Source organism: Rhincodon typus, chromosome 24, assembly GCF_021869965.1.
Source record: "Rhincodon typus isolate 14 chromosome 24, sRhiTyp1.1, whole genome shotgun sequence".
Lineage (NCBI taxonomy): Eukaryota > Metazoa > Chordata > Chondrichthyes > Orectolobiformes > Rhincodontidae > Rhincodon > Rhincodon typus.
Genome location: NC_063355.1, coordinates 10040567 through 10059463, shown reverse-complemented (window position 1 = coordinate 10059463; position 18897 = coordinate 10040567). Strand labels below are relative to the sequence as shown.

Here is an 18897-nt window from a genome sequence, read left to right as displayed (position 1 = left end):
TATGCCCAGTGCCTTAGGGGTTTTAACGGTGTTGGGAGGGGGCAGCCATTTTTGGGGTGGGGTTTAAAAAGATTGTAATTATTTCCTTGCCCAAATAGGGTTGGAAGAAGCTCTGGTTGAACGTAAACACTGATGCAGACCAGTTGGGCTGAAAGTCATTTTTCTGTTCTCTTAAAAACCAAGTAATTTGATATGATATGAAGTGTATCTGCTTCGAATCTAGATTGAATGACAGCTGTTGTGTTGTCATAGCCGAGTAATTGGACAGTCAGCTCAGGCAATGGGGCAGTTTGATGCAAATATTTACTGCCCATGTCGAGCAGAAAGGGTCTTAGTCGCTGCGGAGGGAAAGCTCTGATATTCAGTTTGGAGCTAGGGGTGTGGAGTCTTTATAAATCGAAAAGTAATAATTTTGGATAAGAGGGGACAATCGGTCTACACCACTCATTAAAGCCTGTCTTCAAGGTGGCAAGGAATTACTAGTTAGCCAGTGCTGCCTGATGCCTGCTTATCCTGACTTGCTGGAGAGAGAAGGGGCAATAATGTTGGGGTTGGACAGAGATGAGTGACAATTAATATAAAGATCCAATGTGAAATGGTCTGAATTCTGGAGTTTAGCATTTCAACCATAAGGATGCAAAAATGGTCCAAAGTAACTTTTTTTACATAGTACTAGAGGCCCTGACTGGTTTGCTGCTGTCCTTTAGAGATACTCTGATCTGTAGGTGACTCCAGCCCACAAAACACAGAGTAGCCTAGCAACCACTCATTAGGGAGCAGTATTAAATGCAATCATACCCGCATTCCTTGATCAAACTTTGAAATAAGTGTATCCAGTTTTCACATTAAAAAATTAACTAGGGCTTAAGTAACAGCAGCCAAAAAAAAAATTGTCGTTAATTGATCAGCTTGTGGGCACCCAGTGTTTGAAGTCTGGCCTCTTTGACCCCTGACCTCCCTTAATGACTCAACCCTAGCCCCTGAATACACAGATTATACTCCATCCAGCATCGCCACATCTGTCGCAGTAATTTGGGAATGAGGCCTGTAGCCATGGCAACGTGACTGGAGCTGTCCATCATCACAATATATTAACAGCAGGCAGGCAGGCCAGGCTTCCTTGTGCAAGCTGGACTTTGCAATTATCAGGTTAATATGGCCGGACACACTCCCAAAAACACACAAGCAGAAAGAGACAGACTCTGAGACAGAGAGAGACAGACACACACAGAGGTTGATAAAAGCCAAGTATTTACATACAACAAAAGAAAATGTTCCAGTTGTAAATTGCTTTCCAATGGAAAGAAACCTGCTTCTCATAGAGCTTTGACACAAAGTTATGGATTGTGAAAGTTCTCTCTATAACCTCCGTCCTACTGGTTGAGTAAACAAGAACAAACATTAATTTAAATAGTGCCTTTCACCAAGGACCAGTTTTTGTGCTGTGGGAAAGTCTCAGTGGAAGTGTAAAATGGTGGATGAGACCTAGATATGGAAGTGCTGACTCCCGTTCCTGTCAAATCCAGTATTTGCCGGTGGCGAACAGGGGAGGGCATGGAAAGGAATTCCACACTTGCAAGATAATTTGAACTTGGTCCTGAGTTCAGACAGAACCCCTTTTGGCTGTTTCAGGAGCCTTAACCTGCAGTGTGGGAACCATGATGGAGAAAATGCAAATTTTCTTGAAGGAGGAATAAGGTATCCATCACTGTCATATTGGAAGATTGTTTAAAAATCTTCTGCTCCTTAAACTTTTTTTTTTAAAAAAAGGCTGACTTGTCACTGAATGTTTGTAAATAAAATCCTCTGCCAAACTGTTTTAATCATTAGGCCATCTGGAGCAGGTTAGAAAAATAAATTTGGTTATGTAATTTAAATACACTTATTTGTTGACATTTGTCTGCGAGCTGTTATTATGTCATTGAGGGTTTGGCTGGATTTCAAGAGCTGCAATTATGTCAGCAGGAATTCAGATTGATTGACAGCTTAAACAGGCTATTAAAAGATTCACTGTATTTGCAGCATCTGAATTGAAGTTTATTTTTTATCAGAGATTAGCCACTGAGATTTAAAAGCTTTTGAATGGGTCTATGAGTGGAAGTCTTTTCACAGTCAAATGTGCAGGAGTGAGAGCTGTGTAAGACTGTTAGAAGTTTATTTTCCATTGCACTGTGGATGCTGAGGTTTGCTCATGCTGGATGCTGGGTAATTGGATAGGATGGACTTTGGGAGTGAACGACAGGGTATGAGGGCTCAATGGCCTAGCAACTTCTAAATCACCAGGGTTGAATTTCCAAAGAACTGAATCAGACCTTCCATCCAGCCTGCCTTGACACTCAAACGCCGCAGTGACTGCCTACACTGAGATTGTGGATTGGTAAACCCAACTCCCATACCACTCCCATCTCTCCAATTCCAGTGCAACACAAATTGTCACTCTTTGGTGCATTTTGTTTTCACAGGGGTAGGTCCAGCAAGTCAGGAAGTTTCAAGCTACCTGCCTTGGTAGAACAAAATCTGACCACAAGTGTTTGCGGCTTGGTGGATGATTTTTTTGAATTGGTGTTGAGACTTGGCAGTCCTTTCCTTATAAAGCAAAATCCAGTGCAGAGTGGAGGACATGCCCCCTGTCTGTATCAATGGTGCTGAGGTGGAGGTGGTCGAGAGCTTCAAACTCCTAGGAGTAAATATCACCAACAATCTGTCCCGGTCTATTCACGTCGACCCTACAGTCAAGAAAACACACTAAAGCCTCTACTTCCTCAAAAGGCTAAGGAAAGTTGGCATGTCCGCAATGACTCTTACTAATTTTTATAGACACACCATAGGAAGCATCCTATCCGGATGCAACACAGCTTGGTATGGCAACTGCTGTGCCAGGACCACAAGAAATTAGAGAGTTGTGAACACATCCCAGTCCATCACAAAACCAGCCTTCCTTCCGTTGACTCCACCTACGCTTCCTGCTGTCTCAGGAAAGCAGCCAACATAATCAAAGACCCCTCGCACCCTGGTTGTACTCTCTTCCACCCTCTTCCATCAAGCAGAAGATATAGAAGTTTGAAAACACGTACCAACAGATTTAAGAACAGCTTCTTCCCCTCTGTTATCAGATTTATGATTGGACCTCTCATATATCTTTGCAACTTCTCTGTAACTGTAACACTGTATTCTGCATTCTGTTCTATTATTGTGGCTGGTTAGCACGCAAAACAATACTTTTCACTGTATCTTGGTACAGGTGACAATAATAAATCAAATCAGTTTTTCAATAGCCATTTGAACTGATGGGTCTACCTAGCTTACATAGATAAATTAGTAATGGAGCTTGAACCTACAGTGTTCTGACACAGCATTGAGACTGCTCCAAATGGGTTAAGCTGCTATCATCTTAGTGGGTGATTGATCTCAGGTCAAGAAGGGCCCCATTTTGTTAACTGCAGATCAACAGGACCAGTGTGAAGAATTAACACTGGCTGGTTTTTCCCCAGTGCCCCTGGGCAGGTGAGGAATTTCAGAAACTGCGTTGGCTCCTGCTCTCTGCCTCCTAATTTTTACTATGGGAGAGATCCATGGGCCTGGCTTAAGGCTCATGCTTTGGGAATGGCTATTAATAAAAACATTAGAGGGCAAATAACACCATTTGGACAACGTTAGAAGAAATAGAAGCCATAATGTAAGTTTTGTAGCTTAGTGGCAGGCCTTCCCAATCCCCTCTGATGTCCTCCTCTCCCTGTCTTTCCCCTTTTCCGTTCCTCCCTCCCATCCCCATCCCCTTGTCTGTTCCACTTTGCAACTTCGTTGCCCTCTTCTGTTTCTTACTAACCTTTGCCTGAAGCAGCTATCTGTCTCTACCCACCAAATCCACCCTTTCACCTTGCATCTTACCTTTGCCAAGTTTTTTATTCCCCTGAGGAGTAATGGTGCAGTGATAGTGTCATTGAACTTGTAATCTGGGTGCCCAGACTAACGCTTTGAGGGACATGTGTTTGAATCTCATGGCAGCTGGTGGCATTCAAATACAAATGAATTTTAAAAAACTGATATTTAAAGTTCATCTCAATAATTGTGATCATGGAGCCACCATTGCTTGTTGTTACAAAAAAACCCACCTGGCCTATATGTGACTTCCGACCCATAGAAATGTTCAAGGGCAATTAGGGATGGGTAACAAATACTGTCCTTTTCAGTGATGCTTACATCCATGAAAGAATAAATGAAACAGATTCTCTATTGATATCCGTACACAATTCCTGTTCCTGTGCCTGGCAGAGCTTAGCTTTTTACATGCAGCAAACACGTTTTTTTCTGTTTGGATGGTTCTTTCTGTTGGCACATTCTCGGTAGTGTAGTGTTTAAGATTTTAACACCAAAGAGAGAGATCAGCGAGCCATTTAGTTTTGTCTGTGTGCGGCTCAGCAGGATGTGGGGTGTGACTGAACTGTAAGCTTCATCCTGCACCACACTCTGTTCCAGGTCTGTACTGGCTAGCAGGCTGTTGGAGCAGGTCATCTATTTAAATTTGCTGCATGTTCTTATGAAGGGCTGTGTTCCCTTAAGTTTCCCACTTCTTTTAATTATTTCATGACACAGAATTACTTGTGAGTACTCCAAGTCCGTAATTTCAAAGTGTTCGAAGCTGCATGTTCCCATTTCCACAGTTTGAGATGTTACTGTTGCTTCTCATCTGAAGCTGATAGCAATTTACAGGTGTCCTCTTGTGCCTTGATCAAGTGCCCTTTCTTCACATTTGAACAGATGTACCTGTGCCAGTTCTTTGAGAGAGCTGTGCAGTTACTTCTCATTGATTCGTAGAGTGATTGCATCAAAGGTGGCTATTTGGCCCATTGTATTTGTAACAGCTCTCTAATAAAAGCAACTATCCCAACCCCTCCTGGCAGCCCTGCGATTGTTTATTTTCAGATAATTGTTCAATTCTCTTTTGAAAGGAACAACTGAACTTTTCTTCAACTGAGAGTGTATTCCAGATTCCTAACCATCCATTGCATAAAATTAAATATTTCTTCACGTCATTAGATTAGAAATTGAAGCAGAAGTTAGGCCATTTGGCTCCTCAAACATGACCTGCCATTTGACAAGATCATGGCTGATCTACCCTGGGCTTCAATTCCCCTCTGTTTTCAAAAAATCTGTCTACCTCCTTTTTAAATACTTTCGGTGATCTAGCTTCCACAGCTCTCCAGGGTAGAGAATTGCAGACATTCACTACCCTTTTGGCATTGAACTTCCTTCATGCATGAATTTTAAATGAGTGTCCCCTTGTTCTGCAACTGAGTTCCCTGGTCTGAGATTCCGCCACTAGTGAAAACATCTCAATATCTACTCTGTCAAGGCACTCAGAATCTTGTATGTGTCAATAATATCACTCCTCAGTCTTCTAAACTATCATGAATGAAGGCCTAACCTGTTCACCTATTTTTGATAAGTTCATCCCCTTTGTTCCAGGTAACAGCTTAGTGAATCTCTTTTGAACAGCTTCCAATGCCTATTCTTTATGTGTGTGTGTGTGTGTGTATATATATGCAGAATCATTGAATTCCTGCAGTGTGGGAGCAGGCCATTGAGTCCACACCGACCCTCTGAAGAGCATCCCACCCCGACCCACCCCCTTACTCTATCCCTGTAACCTTGCTTTTCCCATGGCTAACCCACCTAACCTGCACATCCCTGGACATTATGGGGCAATGTAGCGTGGCCAATCCACCCTACCTGCACATCTTTGGACTGTAGGAGGAAATCAGAGTACCCAGAGGAAACGCACATGGACAGGGGGAGAATGGGCAAACTCCACACAGACAGTCACCTGAGTGTGGAACCGAACCTGGGTCCCTCTTGCTGTGAAGTAGCAGGGCTAATATATATATATACACAGGGACCAAAGCTGTGCACAGTAATATATGTCTGGCCCCATCAAGGCACTAGAGAGTTGAAGTAAGACTTCCTTGCTTTTAAACTCCAGTTCCCTAACAGTAAAGGCAAAAATTTCATTTGGCTTTTTAGATACTTGCTACCCTGAATGCTAACTTATGTTTTTTTTTACACTAGAACACCCAGGTCCCTCTGTGCTGCACTTTCTTTCTGTAGTTAAACAACTGTCTACCCTTTAATTCTCCTTAGTAAAGTACGTGACTTCATACATTTTTCTCCATTAAACTCTACCTGCTGGGTTTTCGTCCAGTCATTCCTTTTCTCTCCGTCACAGCATGCCCTCCTACCTATTTTTGTAGCACCAGCAAATGTGAATACTTTACACTCTGCCCCCTCCTCTAAGGAATTAAATGGATAGAAATTACTGGAATACTTAGGACTGATCCTTATGGTACTCTGCTAGTTACATTGTTCCAAGTTGAAAAGGACCCATAAATTTTGATTCCCCATCTTTTGTGTGCTAACTAATCTTCAATTCCTGCTAATAGATTACCCCAATACCATGAGCTCCTATTCTGTGCGATAATTTATGTGGCATCTTATCGAATGCCTTCTGAAAATGTAAATGCACCACATCTACCAGATCCCCTTTATCAGCTCTCCTCGTTATATCCTGAAAGAGCTCTAGCAAATTTGTCAAATGATTTCCCTTTCACAAAACCATGTTGACTCCATTTGTATTAAGCTTTTCTAAAGGTCCTCCTCTTCCTTAATAATGGGCTATAGCCCTTTCCCAATAACAATCACCTTAATTCAGTGCCTTCTGGTTTACAGTGCTTCTACCAATGTGAACAGTTTCCATCAATCTGTCTAGAAACCTTGCTATTTTGAAAACCTCTATTAAATCTCCTCTGTACCTTCTCTTCAAAGAGAACAGACCCAACTTCTCCAATCTTTCTTTACGACTGCATTTCCTCATCCTGGAACCTTCTTGTGAATCTTTCCTGTGCCCTTTCAAATATCTTCACTAATCTCATTAAAGTCCACAATATTTCCAGGTTTTGTATAATCTGCAGATTTTGAAATTGGGTCCTCTACACCAAAGTCTCTGGGTCGTTAATGTGTATCAGGCAGAGCTAGGATCCTTGCCCTGATGCCTGTGGAACCTGCAATTGTTGCCACTGCAACTGCAGGAGCTGCATTCACCACCCATGTAGTTGTAGTGCTTGTGATATCATTGCCAACAGTGCAGCAGGGAAGTCCATGCAGCAAAGAGTAGGAGCAATGAAATAAGTACTTTGCAAATGTTTTAATTGAATTTGAATCCTGGGATCACAATTTGCTCACTGCCCCACTGCACATACTTTTCTGCCTCACTCCTGACCCCTCAATGCCTTTCTCCTGTTTGCCTCTGTGCTGCTGCACTGTTCACTGCCCTGAAAAGCAATGGAGCAAGGTGGCCAGTGCAGGAGAAGCAATGGGGGCGGAGGGTCAGGAGCAGAGTGACCAGGGAAGTAGCAATGTGGGCAGTGAGCAAAGTGCCAGATTCAGGGAGAAAGTGGCACAGGGTGAAGTGGCAAACAGAATGCTGAGGGGAGCAGTGAATGAAGCGTGCGTGGCAAGGGTTTCTTGAGTGTCAGTGGCACCATCGATGTTCATATGGCCGAGTGAGCACCAGCTTCTGGCTCTTGACACATGTGATCTCAGTGGTGTTGGCTTCCTCTGCCAGTGGCAGGAGGTGCACCGTTTTGCATCCATACTGGAGCTGTCCCTTTTATTCTGCAGCCTCCAGTTTTGCCTAACACATCTGTAAGGTGATAGTTTATTCAATACCTTTTGCAAATCCATGTCGACTACATCAACCACACTACCCTCTTCAACCCTCTCTGTTACTTCATCAAAAAAAATTAAGCTTGCTTTTAACAAAATCCCTAACGGCTTTCATTTTCCACTTCAAGGATCAAATTCCCATTTGGAGGTTATAATTGAATCTACTTGCCTCACCCTTTTAAGGCAATGAATGCAAAAACATTGCACTTTGGTGCATAAAATAAAATTCTCATCTGCCCACTTCCCTGAGAATTTTGCCAGCTATCTTAATTTCTTCTCTCTCAAGTTATTGTCATTCCCTGTTCACCTGATGTCTGCACATGGACTTTCCTGTGTTACTGATGGGGTGCAGAGGAGGGGGGGAGGAGGAATGGTTATAGTAGTAGGTGGACCATTGGGTCATTCTGGTCAGTTTCCACCCCTGTAGAGAGTGCATGTGGGCTGAAAATTTAAATTCAGTTCTTTGTTTCAAATAAAATGAAGAAATACAAGCAGAAATTGCTGGGAAAAATTCAGCAAGTCTGGCAGCATCTGTGGAGTCGAAGCATAAATTCACAGACCATTTGCTGAGTTTTTCCAGCAATTTCTGCTTTTATTTCTGATTTCCAGCATTCGTAGTTCTTCGGGCTTTGTCGGGAATAATAAGGAATTGGTATTGGTAAAAGTGACCTCAAAATGGGGGGGATCAGTTTGGCTTTCACACCCACTGGTGCACCAAGTCCATATAGGGACAGAAACCTGTTGTTCTCACCTAGTCCTGCTGTATCCTGAGGTGCTTCCCTACACCATGTAGTTGACTGTTAGCTGCCCTCTGAAGTGGGCTAAACAGGCTCCATTATTGTATCAAGACCACCGGTCAGTGGTTAATGAAGGTCCACCACAATAAAGAGTAACAAGGAAAAGCAATAAACGCTGCCCTTGTCAGTGCCACACTCAACCTCTGACTGAATTTAAAAATAAAACATTCTCCTGAGATCCAAGGACAAAAACACACTGTGCGTAAAACAAGTTACAGGGTTTCCAGTGGAACTGGCACACTTAGTTTGGTGTTTGGAGACAGTGTAACTGCGGTTCAGTATTGCTCACCTCTGATCATAGAGAGGTAGTTATAGGATGGTTTAAAGGTTTTCAGTTTTGTTGGTACCTGGGCTTTGCCACTTAGTGGATAATGAGATGTTGAAGTGACCCATTTAAACAAGCGATTATCAGGTTAGTGTTGGTAGAGGTGACTACTAGAGGTGGTGATCTCTGCTGCTAACATGTGCATTGTGTGGATCGGCCAACTAACCAGCCACTGAGAAGAGTTACATGGCACCAGCACCATTATTCTCATTGACGCTGCCAGAAACAGTCCTGCAACATAGGACCAGGAGTAGACCATTCAGTCCCATGAGCCTGTGCTGCTATTCCATTTTGCCGCTGTTGGAGTTACTCCATATTCCTCGATGCTCCTTGTGTAATGTAAATTCCATTGATCTCTGTCTCAAAATCTCCATTTGTCGATTGGCAACTGCAGCCCTTTGGGAAAAGAGATTTTCAAATTTCCAAAAATCTTCATGAAGTGCTTCCTGAATGGCCTATTTCTAATGTTTCTTTGTTATAGATTTCCCCATTAGAAGAAATTGTTAAATTCTACCAAAAGATGATACATAATGTGATAGCATAACGATTATGTTACTGGACTGGTAAACCTGAGGGGCCTGGTCTGATGACTGAGACATGAGCTTTGATCTCACCCTTCCAGCTAGAGAATTAATATTTGCTTCCTGGTGGTCACATAGCTACTGAATTATTGCAGAAAACCCATCAACTTTGCTTGCATCTTTCAGGAAAAGAGATCTGCCATTTTTACCTTGTCTGGCCAAACCCACAGCAATGTGGTTGACTGTTAACCTCCACTTGAAATGACTTTGCGAGCCAGCCTGTTTATCACACCTCAAGGCAACTAATAACTGCAGTGGTTTAAGGAAATGGCTCTGTGTAATCCTCTCAAAGGCAATTAGGAATGAACAATAACTGCTAGCCTGACCACACCTGAGAGTGAATGAAATAAAAATATTTTATCTCTTTAAACACCTCAATTAGATCAATCTTCTAAACTTGCAGGAATGCAGATCTAGTCTGTGTGACCTGATCTCATAATTTAACCCAGCATCATTGTGGTGAATGTGCATTGTATCCACTTCCAAGCCTAGTCTTTTCTGCCTGCGATCCCTTGTCAAGAGTTGAACATTGCAACCCCATGTACCAAAGCATAGTTATTTTTATTTGTTCATGGGAAATGGGTGTCCCTGGCTGGGCCAGCACTGTTGCTCATCCCTAGTTGCCCTTGAGAAGGTGATGGTGAACTGATGCTGTCCATTTAGTGTAGTTAGTGAAAATTCTCCAGGTTCTGTGCTGCACTGATGGTGAACAGACCAATTCTTCGTGTTACAGGAAATTGCAAGGAAAAGCAAATGAAATGGTAGGAGTGTAGCCTCAGAGGATCGACCGGACCGTGTGGCCCTGGGAGTCAATAGACTTCAAGCTCTGTGAATCCTGTGAGACGGCATATGTTTGGTGCAGGAAAGAAGTGGCAAATAGAGCACTGATGGTCGTTGTTTAACACTTGGGGAATGGTTTGGACAAAGGGGTCCAACCTGCAGCAGTTTGCATTATTCATGTGAACAGAGTTGTAGATGAATTATTGATGGCAGAGATTGAGCAGATGTGAGAGCACGATTCCAATTACTGCTCAATGGTAGACGCTGTCGACTGTGTCCCAACACTTCACCATTGCCACTTTACACAGCTTCAAAGTGTATCCAGTCTGCCTGAAGTGGACTTTAGGAAACTTTTGCTACCCTTCTCAGGCTATTGGGGAATTCAGGCTGCGCATTTGCTATCCAAGTATTTTGGGGGTTATTTTTATATTAATTCATGGATTATGAGAGACGCCAACTGGGCCCAGTATTTATTACCCATCCCTAATTGTCCTTGAAAAGATGGTGATGACTTTCCTGAACCACTTCAGTCCATGTGGTGTAAGATACACACACTTCTACTTTCTGTAATGCTTTGATATGATGGCCAGGCCAGTTTCGGGTCAGCCACATGGCTTTGGGTCTGGAGTTGTATGTAGGTCAAACCAAGGAAGGATGTCAGAACATTTGCAGGCTTTTAAAATCCACTCATTTCATAATCATTAACAAGACCAGTGTTTATTCCAGGTTTGTTAATTAATTGTATTGGAATTCTGCCAGGTGCCATTTGAATTCCTCTTTCTAGAGCATTCGTCAAAGACTATAAGTAGTCCAGTAAGATGACCACTGTGCTAGGGTCTGACAGGGTTTAAAGTCTGCCTTGGTATGTGATATAAGTTTGCCTGAACTAGATGTGTATGTGTGTCTTGGAGGGGAGAGCTGACAACTGAGCATTCCATTACTGCTGATTCTGTCTCCCTTTGAGTCGATCAAGCTGTGCAGATCTTCAGAAAGCACACAGAATATAATTAAAGACTTGGGTGTATTAGAGTTCGGTATTCAAACATATCAGCAGATCTCACTATGATCCTGTCACCTTCTCCTCCTGCCTCAGACACCTGAACCTACTGAAGCATTTATTTGTTTATAACTTGCTAGGTTTACAGCTGTACGCGCTCAATGATTTATGAACATACGAACAAGTAACAAGAGTTGGCCACTCAGCTCTTTGGTAAAACCATGGCTGATCTGATTGTACCTCCACTCTACTCTGCATATCCCCGATAATCTTCATCCCCTTGGTAATCTAAAATCTATCTACCTTTGCCTTTTGAAGAAGGGCATTCCAAAGACACACACAATTTTTTCCCCCTCCTCTGTCTTAAATGAGCAATGTCTTACATTTAAATTATGATCCCTTGGTGCTAGGTTCTCCCACAAGAGGAAACATCTTTTCCATATCTACTCCTTCAGTCTTTGAGCAAATGGTGGACCTTCAGTGTTGTTTAACATTACAATTGAGCCCAAACCTTCTGTGGAGGCCTTAATCATTGATCAGCAGTGACAATTCTGGTTGTAAACACCAGTTTATAATTCTGTTCTACATGAACCATGGTCTCCTGTTGGGTTAGAGTTGTGGACAGGGTGGAAAGCATGTGGAGAAATTTAGCTTTGCTAGTGTACCTGACACACCGTCTCCTTCTCAGCAATATTTTATACTTTCTGTAACATCAGCTGAGGTGAGTGAGGAATCTTTCAGTTTGTAGGAGTTCTGATCAACTCCTGAAGTGAGCTTTGGGAAATCTATCAGCCTGTCCGGTCCCCGAGAGCCCCCTGCTGCCCAGTCCATGCTTTGCAGAATGATTCAGACCTTCACTTGTCCTATTTCCCACTGTTCTTGCAAAGAGCATCACACTGTCACTGTAGCCCTAGCTAGGTATCCGACTGACTGCGCTTCACTGCTGATCACCTCCAGGATGCAGGCTACTTACACAAAACACACTGACCCCTGGTTTCCATGTCTGTGTGGGCAGTTTCCCAGCCCTCGATTCGGGGTGTCTGGAATGGTTGTTGGTTCCCCTGCGAGGGTTGGTTTTGTACCATGTGTACGAGGTGAGAAAGATCCAGTAGAGGGAAGGATTCTATCCCTTAATGTTACACAGTGTCCCATTTGGTCAGTGCAGGCATTTACACTGCTCACACCTTCACAATTTCATATCATTCTACTCCTTTCTCTTTCTCAAATGCATCCAGCTTTCCCTTAAACGCGTGGACACTATTCACCTTAACTACACCGTGTGACAACAAGCTCCTCGCTAATGAGTCACTGGATAAAGAGGTTCTCCTGAGTTCCCTGGTGGGTTAATTAGTGACTATCTGTATCCGTGGCCCCAATAAGTTTCACTTCCTTGCATGGAGTCTCTAAGACCACTTGGAGGTCCCATACTGGTCTAGAAGTATAGGAGCTGGAGAAGGCCAGTCAGCCCGTCAAACCTGTACAACCCTTCCAGTTAGATAATGGCTGATCTGTCTTGGTGCCTGCTGCTTTCATACACTTGCATAAAAAAAACCCATCAATCACAATTTTAAAATTTTCAGTTGACCAATCATCGTCAATTTCTCAAGGGATGAGAATTGCAGCATTTCTTACATAATTGCTTCGTGACATCACCTCCTGGAAGATCTATCTTGATTTTTAATATCATGACTGCTTGGTCTGGTCTCCCCAGCAGAGGAAATAGTTTCTGATTGAATCCTTTAATCTTTTGAAAAAAAAAAAAAATGCCTTTACTCCCTGATCTTGTATATTTACGAGATCAGACTTGTATTTCCTTAGTTCAGTTAATTCAGCAAGAGCTGGATGCTTAAACCTCGTGCCTTCCTGTCCCAGCATTTATCTGTTCATATTCTTTCACAGGATATCGGTGTCGCTGGCTAAGCCAGCATTTACTGGCCCATCCCGAATGACCTTGACAATCTGCTGGTGAGCAGTCTTCTCGGATCACTGAAACTCTTGGGGTGTAGGAACCCCTATAGTGCTATTAAAGTGGGGGGAGTATCCAGGATGTTGACTCCGCGTCAGTGATCATGATATAGTTCCAAAGTCAGGATAGTGTGTGGCTTGGAGGAGAACTTAAGTTGGAGGTGATCCCAGGTATCTGCTGCCCTTGTCCTAGACAGTAGAGGGTGTCAGTGTGGAAGGTACTGCCAAGAGAATCTTGGTGAGTTTTAAAACCGTCCCCAACAACTGGGTACGATATGATCAAATTGAAAAGCCAGCTGTACATAATTGGCTGGGTAAGGCACCAGAGGGTACAATATCTAAATATTAATGCCATTTTAATTAGTTTGTTATTGTGAACAGTAACATCTCCATTTCTGTTCCTCTGGCAAATGGCAAGTGTTTGAGTAATGGAGCCTGACCAGCGGGTCACTGAGAAGAGGGTTCACTGTTGTTAAAGCCTCCAAACCCTTTGATTCTGTTTCAGGCTTTGGGTTTGTGACATTTGAGAGTGAAGATATTGTGGAGAAAGTGTGTGAGATTCACTTCCATGAAATCAACAACAAAATGGTGAGTGTGGGAATGGGAGGTCACTTGCTCCGTGTGTTACAATGTTGCACAGGGACTGTATGAGACAGTCTGAGGTGGGGAGCGTCCATGTGATGATTGGCCTGGGCAGACAGGCCATATTTGGTGGTGAGCTGGGCAGAAGTTGCCTGTGGCAATGTGCACGGGGTGGAGGAGTTTGTGTGGTTTTGAAGCAAACCTGAGTGCAATTTTTGACAAATATTTATATTCCGGAGAGTCATTCCCTCCCAACTGCCAACAGTATTCCTTGGCCTCACCATAGTAGGATGTTTTCTGGCTCTGTTTTAGGAGTCCGTTTCTGGGCTAACACTCCAAAGTTTTGACAATTCAAATGTTGAGAAAAATTGCAAAAAAACAAATCATTCCTGGGCCTTGCAATACATGTTAGAGGATTTCATGTGGGATTAAGAGACCCAGTGAGTTGCTTTGCTTACCTCTAGCTCACTGTCCATTTATGCCTGGAGACTGTTCCAGGACATGGCACAGGAGACCATGTTGTCAGTCTGTTGATTTGGGCAGTAAACATTTGTTTGAGGGAGAGGCAGTAAATCACCCTCTCCTCATGCTAACATGTCTTTTTTCCGGCATCATTTGATGGACAGTGATCAGGTCTGAGAATTCTGGCTAATGGTTATCAGAGTCCTAACCTGGGAGCAGAGTCCAGCTGTAGTTTACCTGCTTCATCTCTTTACTGGCCCATTCAGATGCCAATGCCAAGAGTTACTGTTTGGCCATTACTCTCTTGAAAGCTCCAGTCAGTGTTCTTATTTCTTCTTGTTCCTATGCTGTGTACTTCCTGCGCAATTGTGTGTGTGAGAGAATGGCAGTATCTAGTCACTGTAAAATAGAGCTAACAGCACTGTTTGATATGCTGTAGGTGGAGTGTAAGAAGGCCCAGCCCAAGGAGGTGATGTCACCAACAGGGACCGCCAGAGGTCGTTCTCGAGTGATGCCCTATGGGATGGATGCCTTCATGTTGGGCATTGGCATGCTAGGTAGGAGTGATATTGCTGTTGATCACACAGTGAATTGGAGCATTCACTGGATGCTAGAATCTCTTTGCAGGTCCCTCTGTCCCCTTGTACACCCTCTCCCCTCCCCACACATGGCCAGGACCACTCTGTCCTCTCCTTACGTCGGTTTGAGGGGACCCTTGCTCTACGCTTGCCCCTCCCCAGAGGGGCACTTGCACATCAGGCGATTTCTTCTCAGCCCTCAAACCCCACCACCCCGGGCTGAATCCCTGTTACCTTCCTCCTGGCATACCGAGGGTCCCTCTTCCTGTTTTCCCCCACATGTGCTCAACCTCTTCCCTTTGCTTAGTACTACCCCACCAACTTTCTCTGACCTCTAGCTAATTTCAAGGTCAAGGTGCTGCCTGGGGTTTATTGAGAGAAAGCCAGGCCAGAGTCCCTATAAACCCGGCTCTTCCCAGCAACAGTAACAGTCTTGCAATCTGTGGTACTGGAGATGAGGACTCTGAGTATTAGGCCCTAACATGGATTGTAAATCCTGTGGCTCCTCCTTCCCAGGTCACTGCGTTGGACTGGAGGGTTCTTTCACCCTGTTACCCAGCTGCTTCCTGGCCCTATTTTGTGTTGGGGGGTGGGATGGTGGTGAGGTGGGGGGGAGCAGAGCACATGCAAGGATTGGCTGACAGTGGAATGATAATCACTTCTGGCCTCTCCTGATATTGGTCTTTCTTGACCATGCTTTGTGCAGCAGGTTGGTCATTCAGACTGATTCTGCAGCTTGTTTGTGAGAACACGTTTCAATGGTGGTCTTGTGAATTTGTCATTTCTCTTGCAGGGTACCCAGGCTTCCAGGCTGCTTCATATGCAAGTCGTGGTTACACAGGACTCGCTCCCGGTTACACCTACCAGTTTCCCGGTATGTTGCTGTGTTGGTGCCAACAGGTTTGACAATGCTGAGCTCATAACACCCCATTCTTGAGATTAATTAGTAAAATCTCCCCTGTTTTCAGAGGATGGACTTTTGTCAATTGTGAGGTTTAACCTTTCTCTCGGTTCTGTTCCCCTCTCCAGGTCCCTTACTGTTGCCTCCGGCCACCACCCTTCCATCTTCAGCTGGGCGGGCAGGCCAGTCTGGGGTGCAAACCTCCCAGTGGCCCCCATCGATGCTGCTCCAGGACTGGCCAACGGGAGGTGAGTCTGTGTAGGATGGGACTCGCTTGTCTTTAGCACTCTGTCCAGCCTCCATTTGCTCTGACCGCCACACGTGTATAATTTAATTAGTGAAGAAGAGTATTTTGTGTGTTTATACTTTCTTAAAAATCCAGGTGTGACAGAAGTGCTGGAAGGGTCATGACCTGGGTGTGGTATAGTTTGTACCAACAATGTTAAAACCAACCAGAAGAGCCTAGTTACCTCCCTGTTGTCAAAGTGAATACGCTCCCCCCACAACAACCACCACACGTGCCACAGGCTCACTTCTTCTTTCTCCAGAGAGAAGCAGCACCTTTTTGTTTAGGGAGAGAGTGGCGTTGGGTCATTCATGCTCAGCATATGTGTCCCTTCACTTTACAAACAGCTGCACTGTTATTTAAGTGGGAACAAATGTAATGAAATATTTTACATTTTTGATACTTTCTCATACTCTACAATATACTATCTCTTTATTACCTTTTACCAAAATCCTGCACACCCACTGACAGTACAGCCAACAGCATGGTGTGTGTTTTCTGTCCCATGCTAATATCCTCAGTATCAAGGCACTGGTCACACATGTGGGCGGGCCACATTGTCCATGCACCCAACGCAAGGCAACTGCTCTACTCCGACCTCCGCAATGAGAATTGATCACTAGATGGACAGAGAAAACGCTATAGGGACGGCTCGAAAACATCACTTAACAAATGCAACATTCCTGCTGACACGTGGGAATCATTTGCCCCTGAAATGCACGCACTGGAGAAGAAGCTTCCACAAAGGCACCAACCACTTTGAGGGTCACTGAGTGCAGCATGTAGAGCAGAATCCAAAGTGTCCCTCCCACCCTCCCTCCCTCGTACACACCACCGGCCCCTCCTGTGGCAGAGTCTGCTTCTGCAGGATTGGATGACTTGGCCACTGCAGAATCACCCCAAGGAAGCAAGTCATCCTTGACCCTGAGGGCACTGCCAAAGTGGAAATAAAAACAAAAGTTGCTGGAAAAGCTCAGCAGGTCTGGCAGCATCTGTGAAGGAGAAAACAGAGTTAACGTTTCGGGTCCGGTGACCCTTCCTCAGAACTGATGGTGGCTGGGAAAACGTCAGTTTCTATGCAGAAAATGGGGAGGTGGGTGGGGTAAGGAGTAAACAATAAGATAGAGCCCAAAGAGAGAGAAAGACAGTTGGACAGACAAAGGAGTTGCTAAAGATCAGGCTGGGAGGGTGAATAGTTGTTAATGGGGACTGTTAGTGACTAACAACAGGGGGTGTGTAATGGCAGACTATGTGGTAACAAGGCCTGGCATGTGGGGTGGGGGGCTGGCACACGGGAGAATTCAGGCCCTAAAATTATTGAGCCAATTGCTGGATTGTAATTGAAGCTGTGCTGATTGGCTAAGGAGTGTTTGCGATTGGTTTTTGGGAGAATCACTGGGAAAAACTGGCTGAGACCCTCTGTTTCCACCCACCCCCGACTCTACAATTTTACTAAAATTGCGGAGGGACGAAGACATGACTTATTTCGGTGGGCTGGCATTAATGTGAATGTGTGTTCACTAGGTGGCAGTGTTGTTCACAAATCCCAGCTGCTGCAGTTTCAAATCCCCTGCCTTTCGAATGAGTTTGTGTTTAACCTCGCTGCCTGATTTTCTGTTTTGAAGTCGCAGGGACTGTGCTGTACACCCAGCTCACGGGTTCTCGGTCCCAGCAGGGTAACTGAGATCTGACAACCCTAAAGCTGACACTCAATGAGCTAGACTGTGACTCATTGCCAGGTGATCACCTTCTGTAACAGCTCAAACTGGTTTAGTGAGGGAGAACTCACCATTGAGGCTAGTTGTGGAGGTATTTGCCAGTCTAGGATCTGCATACAGATTGCAACAATTGTAGGCTTGAATATTCTAACATTATCTCCTCTTTCCCTCTTCTGACTACTGAGTATAAGAGTAGTTTCACAATGGGCATGAGGCATCTGAACTCTTGCCAGGGAGTGTTGGCACATCATTTAAACATGTGAGAGTCACCACAGGGTGCCAGTGTTGACTGGTCAGTACTGCTGGGATCACTGTGTATTTGGGGAGGTGGGGCAGGGTGCAGGGACTGTGGCTCTGATTCTAAATTTAACCCTGACATATCGAAACCAGTTGTTTTGAATGTAATCTCGTTCCCCTATTCAGATTAAGACCATCTAGCTCTTCGTAGACTGGGCAACAAACCTGTGGTTTCCCCACGTCTGGATAGTTCAATTACATGTCCAAGTGACTCACCAGAAAGTATCAATTTACTGTAAACGCAGAATAATGTCTGTGTGAAGACAGTTTGTGGGTGTCGAGGCACAAACTGTGTTTATAATACATCTGAAACTGGAGCTGGAGCAGGGACATGGTAAACAGATGGTCATAGGGGAGTTTGTTTTGTCTGGCTTTCTTTGTGTGGTGCCAGGGTCAGATTGTTGTCTTGTCTTGTCTGGCTTTCTTTGTGTGGTGCCAGGGTCAGATTGTTTCGAGCAGCTGGAAGACCTCAGGCCTCTGCTGAAGTGGGCTGATGGAGGGTGGTATCTGTGATACCTAACTGCTGGTCAATGCTCCTGAGACGGTTTTTTTGGTGGATCCTGGGGATTTGTATTGATCTCTGTGTGTGTCTCTCTCTCTCTCAGCAATCCCCCTGACTGCATATGGCCCGATGGCAGCAGCTGCAGCAGCGGCGGTGGTTCGAGGGACAGGTAAGGCCAGCGGGGAGTTTGAACACACAGTAGAATCTAACGCTATCCAAAATGTTGTCACATCAAACCCCTCCAACAGGCTGCAGGGTCAGATCCCAGAGTAATCCTCATTCTGTGCCGACTATGGGATCAGCCACACACTGGAAATGCACTTGGCCCAGACTCGCTCTGGGGTTGTTCTCGCTCTAGGGTCACCACTCTCCCCTGCCCCCACTCCGGGGTCTCACCACTCTCCCCT

The 18897-nt window shown here is 44.6% G+C and overlaps 1 protein-coding gene across 1 annotated transcript in view; it reads left to right on the top strand.

Moving 5' to 3' along the window:
- Positions 1–18897, top strand: part of msi1b (musashi RNA binding protein 1b) — a 129673-nt gene that overhangs the window by 103686 nt on the left and 7090 nt on the right. Inside the window, exons 8-12 of the mRNA XM_020515901.2 lie at positions 13670–13752; positions 14648–14765; positions 15580–15660; positions 15816–15935; positions 18594–18659. Coding sequence (XP_020371490.1) covers positions 13670–13752; positions 14648–14765; positions 15580–15660; positions 15816–15935; positions 18594–18659 — 468 coding nt within the window. The remainder of the gene's footprint in view (positions 1–13669; positions 13753–14647; positions 14766–15579; positions 15661–15815; positions 15936–18593; positions 18660–18897) is intronic.